The sequence below is a fragment of the Megalobrama amblycephala genome, linkage group LG16 (assembly GCF_018812025.1).
Source record: "Megalobrama amblycephala isolate DHTTF-2021 linkage group LG16, ASM1881202v1, whole genome shotgun sequence".
NCBI lineage: Eukaryota > Metazoa > Chordata > Actinopteri > Cypriniformes > Xenocyprididae > Megalobrama > Megalobrama amblycephala.
In genome coordinates this window covers 21,513,005-21,517,134 of record NC_063059.1, presented here as the reverse complement: position 1 = coordinate 21,517,134, position 4,130 = coordinate 21,513,005, and the positions used below count along the sequence as shown (strand labels likewise).

The window sequence follows — 4,130 nt, the reverse complement described above, 5'->3', positions numbered from 1 at the left end:
GTTTAAAAGTCTGATGTGTAAATTGCTTGTATGTAATAAATACTGCACAGACAGCATGAAACATATTATTATACTGACCGACATCTTGTCCTTTGGCTTTCCCAAGAACCTGTTCTCTGAGAAAATCACGTTCATTCTCTAGCTCTCCGATCATTTTTTCTTGCCACTTTATTTTCTCTTCCAGAAATTCTATCTTCATTTTCATGGAAAAAATGCCTAGAAACAACATATCACAAATAAATATTAGTTAGCTAACAATTAATAATAGACACATATACACATTGCTATTTGTGACATAGACAAAATGACAACATACTAGTATCAGAACCCTGGCTGCTGCAGCTTGGTAAAGAAGGCTCATTTTCCTCCAGATCTTTGGTTGTTGCATTGTTGGAGCTCTCCTGAATGGAGTCCTGCTGCTTGTGTTGTAGCTTCAACTTGCGCTTTGGCTGTATAAAAGGTCACATGAATTTATTTTTATTAACCCTATTATCTCATAACCCCAGAAAAGTTGTGATATTTTGTAAAATGCAATAAAAACAAAAATATGTTATTTGTTTATTCTATTAGATGACAAAAGTACAATTTACTAACAAAAGTACAAAAAAAAGAGAAAATTATTTTTATTTTAACTGTATTACATCTTAACTGTATTTGTAAATATACTAAAGTTACCATACTTTTTGTCTCATCTCATTTTAAGCCAATGGGTTGGCGAGTTAACGTAACACGTATAAAACTGTTCAACAGTACTAATCACCCTGCTTACATATTGTTATCAAATACACAACAACTTGGTTATTAAAACGCCAGGACCATTAAATGTTTTATACCTAAATAAATAAATAAATTAGATTAACGTTAGATGTTAAATAAATGAAATACGCAAAGCTTAAATGCTAGCAAGCACTTAGTTAAGGATATGTAGACTAGCAATATAACTGAAACACTAACATGGATGTAAAATAACTTAATTAAACAAACACCACCAAAGCCAACGTTTATCATAAAGGACATACCATTTCGATCGATGGGTATGTGGAGAGTTTATTTTTCAAGATCTTGATGCTCTTTCAGCTCTTGATGAAATCCTGCTCGACTGATTGATTGCTGCGTCTGATTGGACAGGAAGTGAGTGCACTGCGCGGGTCTAAACCACCCGAGAAATTCAAATACACTACCAATACGCGCTAAGTTACAGATGTTGTGTCAAAGTCCGTGAAGCGTCATGGCTTCAAATTATGATTTTCTGCGGAGAATATTTTTCAGACCATCAGCGAATACGAACAAAAAATTTGTTCGTTGGTTGATGCAAAAAGGATTACTGCGGAAATACATGTATTGCCCATCATGCCACCACATCATAAAATTCAGGGACTTCTACAATGAAAAGGAAGCTGCATGGTAAGAAAAGCTTTATATTATCCCATGCTCATTATTATTCAACTGTGTTTCTCGTAAAATTCAGTATAGGAGCCTCTCCTCTGTCTCAATTTATGTCAACGTGGCCTATTGTTTACAATGTAATCCAGGCTATTGTAATGTCATGCCAATTGGAGCAAATGGCATATCATGATATTCAGTGTATTATTCTATGTATGTAATATAATATGTAGTTTATTATATTTATTTATAAAGGAAATGTCTGTTTTATTTAGTAGTAATGTATTTGTTCAGTTTAATGTTGAGAATGCAACCCTATTTGTTGCATTATTAGATGTCATGCCGATGATAGAATAATACAACTCAAAGATTCAGACATGTTTATTTAGATATCATACAGCAAGAGCATTTGAAGTGGCTCAATATTTTCCAAGTCTCATAGAAATTAGTAAAAGTAAAAATAAATAAATAAATTAAAAAAAAAATGTCTATTGTGAAAAATTTCATTTGAGATATGTTTATCTATCTAAAATACATTATAGCATTTTTTTTTCCAATTAAAAACTGGAAAAGTAATACAATTGTATTGATAAAATAACTGTAATCTTTGTATTTAACTTTTTTTATTATTAATAATTTTATTTTAATCTGTAAAAATGGGTTTAATGACATAAAAAGTACTAAAAGTTATTCCATTCGTCCTGAACAAAACACATTTAAAATACATTTAAAATAATAAATAATAACATTTTATTATAAAAATAATTATATTTTTAATTATATAAAACTATTTATATAATTATAAAAATAATTATTATTTAAAAACAGGAGTGTTTTTATTAATATCATCTGTCTTTAAACTATGCATTTGCTTTGAATGTATTAAATTTTTTATTTTTATTTTTTAATATTTTTGGTTTTGTGAAGCTTGTATACTTATTTTAATTCTTTTATCCTCTGCTAGGGTGTGTCGAGATAAATGCCACAGTAAATCATACACCAAGAGCATCCGAAGTGGCTCAATATTTTCCAGGTCTCATCTAAGCCTCCAGACATGGATGCATTTTATTTACAGGTAAGAATATATCATTGTGTGTTTGTTACATAATGAGGGTTGTTTTAATAGTGTTATAATAACTATTTGTTATTATGTAAGAATTATTTGTGTTAAGAGGAAAATATTTTGTAGTATATTATTCAAGCATATAATATCAGAACTTATACAGTACTTGTTAGCAATATTAATAATATAACATTGACAGTGAACTGAGTATTAAGATATGTGTTATGATCCTGATGGTTTTTTTGTGTGTGTTTTTTTTCTGTGTATCCTATGTGTTTGCTTTTAAACTGTAGATTTTCACAAGGACTCAGGTTGCGGCAAGTGGACATGCTACAGGAAGGCATCACTGGAAGCTCTTCTACACTGACTAAACTTAGTTATCGTCTGCGTGGAGTCTGCAAATCTGCAATTAAAAGAATGAAGAGAAGAGGTGACCTGAAAATTGGAAAAAGACACAAAATTGTTTTTATTGATGAGAGCAAATTTGGCCACAAAAGAAAGGTAATATATATTCAGTTACATCTGTTCACACTTTATGGTAAAGATGATTGATACAATAAATTCTTAAATTCTGTCATTTTTAGTACAACCGAGGAAGACAGAGCAACAGGGCATCATGGGTGTTTGGAATGCTTGGGGTCAAAGAGGAGTTCAGAAGACCCATTCTGAAAGTTGTCAATCAGCGTTCAGCTCAACACCTCATGCCAATTCTCCAGAAGCATGTGAGACAAGGAAGCACTGTTGTGTCAGATGGGTGGAGAGCCTATAACTGTCTCAGAGATGCTGGATATAACCATCTAACTGTGAACCATAAGGAGGTTTTTGTTGATCCTCAGACAGGTGCTCACACACAGAACATTGAGAGATTGTGGGGAGTTTGCAAGGCAACAGTGTGGAGATTTAGGGGGAACCGCACAGAAAGCAGGCTCAAAGACCACTTAAAAGTAATTGAGTGGACGTACTGGCGTGGTGACATACATAAAAATGGCCCCCTGGGAATGATTTTGCATGACATCAGAAGGAAGTATCCTGTGTGAAAAGATGTAGATGTTCAGTTTATTCTGTGACCATCATCATCTTTTGTGTTAAAAACAAATTTTACAATAAACTGTTTGGCAATTCATTGTGATTATTCAAGATGTGTCTCATCTGTAATTTGTTCTCTTGAACCATAAAAACAATAAACACTGAGTTGTTCACTGCAATATTACATGTCTCTTTTCTTTTTGGAAAACAGCAAATGTTTACTTTAGAATAGGGAACATAATCTGAAGTAATATTGCATTTATTGTTGATAAATGTGCCTGTTACCTATTAATAAAGGGAATATTTCAGTTATAAATAATTTGTTAGTATATAACAATTGCTAGAAAGACAGTGTTTCTCTGCAAATTTAAATGTCTGTGTTGAAATGCCCATTCTATATTTATTTCATACTTATAAGCTACATATTCACACAGTGTATTGGAAACTTATAAAGTGTGTAATTGACACAATACAACCTATTAGTTTGTTTTAATTTTAGCTAATTAGTACATTGTTAGGACAGAAACAAGTATAAAGGGGCTATAAGACAAAAATAAGACGACAGCCAATAAAGGCCTTATAAATAGCTTGTAATGGCATACAAGTACATAACTAGTCACTTACAAATGCAGTTATTAGTCATTAATTAGTGTCTAAT

At 31.7% G+C, this 4,130-nt stretch overlaps 1 protein-coding gene across 1 annotated transcript; it reads left to right on the top strand.

Moving 5' to 3' along the window:
* Positions 1–2,704: 2,704 nt before the first annotated feature.
* On the top strand, positions 2,705–3,642 carry LOC125249341. Its single transcript, XM_048161627.1, has 2 exons — positions 2,705–2,947; positions 3,031–3,642. The coding sequence occupies exons 1-2, from the start codon at positions 2,717–2,719 to the stop codon at positions 3,481–3,483; spliced, it is 684 nt and encodes a 227-aa protein (XP_048017584.1). The 5' UTR covers positions 2,705–2,716; the 3' UTR covers positions 3,484–3,642.
* Positions 3,643–4,130: the final 488 nt, after the last annotated feature.

Coding starts and splice junctions, on each gene's coding strand:
- LOC125249341 (XM_048161627.1), top strand. CDS start 2,717: ATGTGTTTGCTTTTAAACTGTAGATTTTCACAAGGACTCAGGTTGCGG. Junction 2,948..3,030: donor AATTTGGCCACAAAAGAAAG/GTAATATATATT, acceptor TGTCATTTTTAG/TACAACCGAGGAAGACAGAG.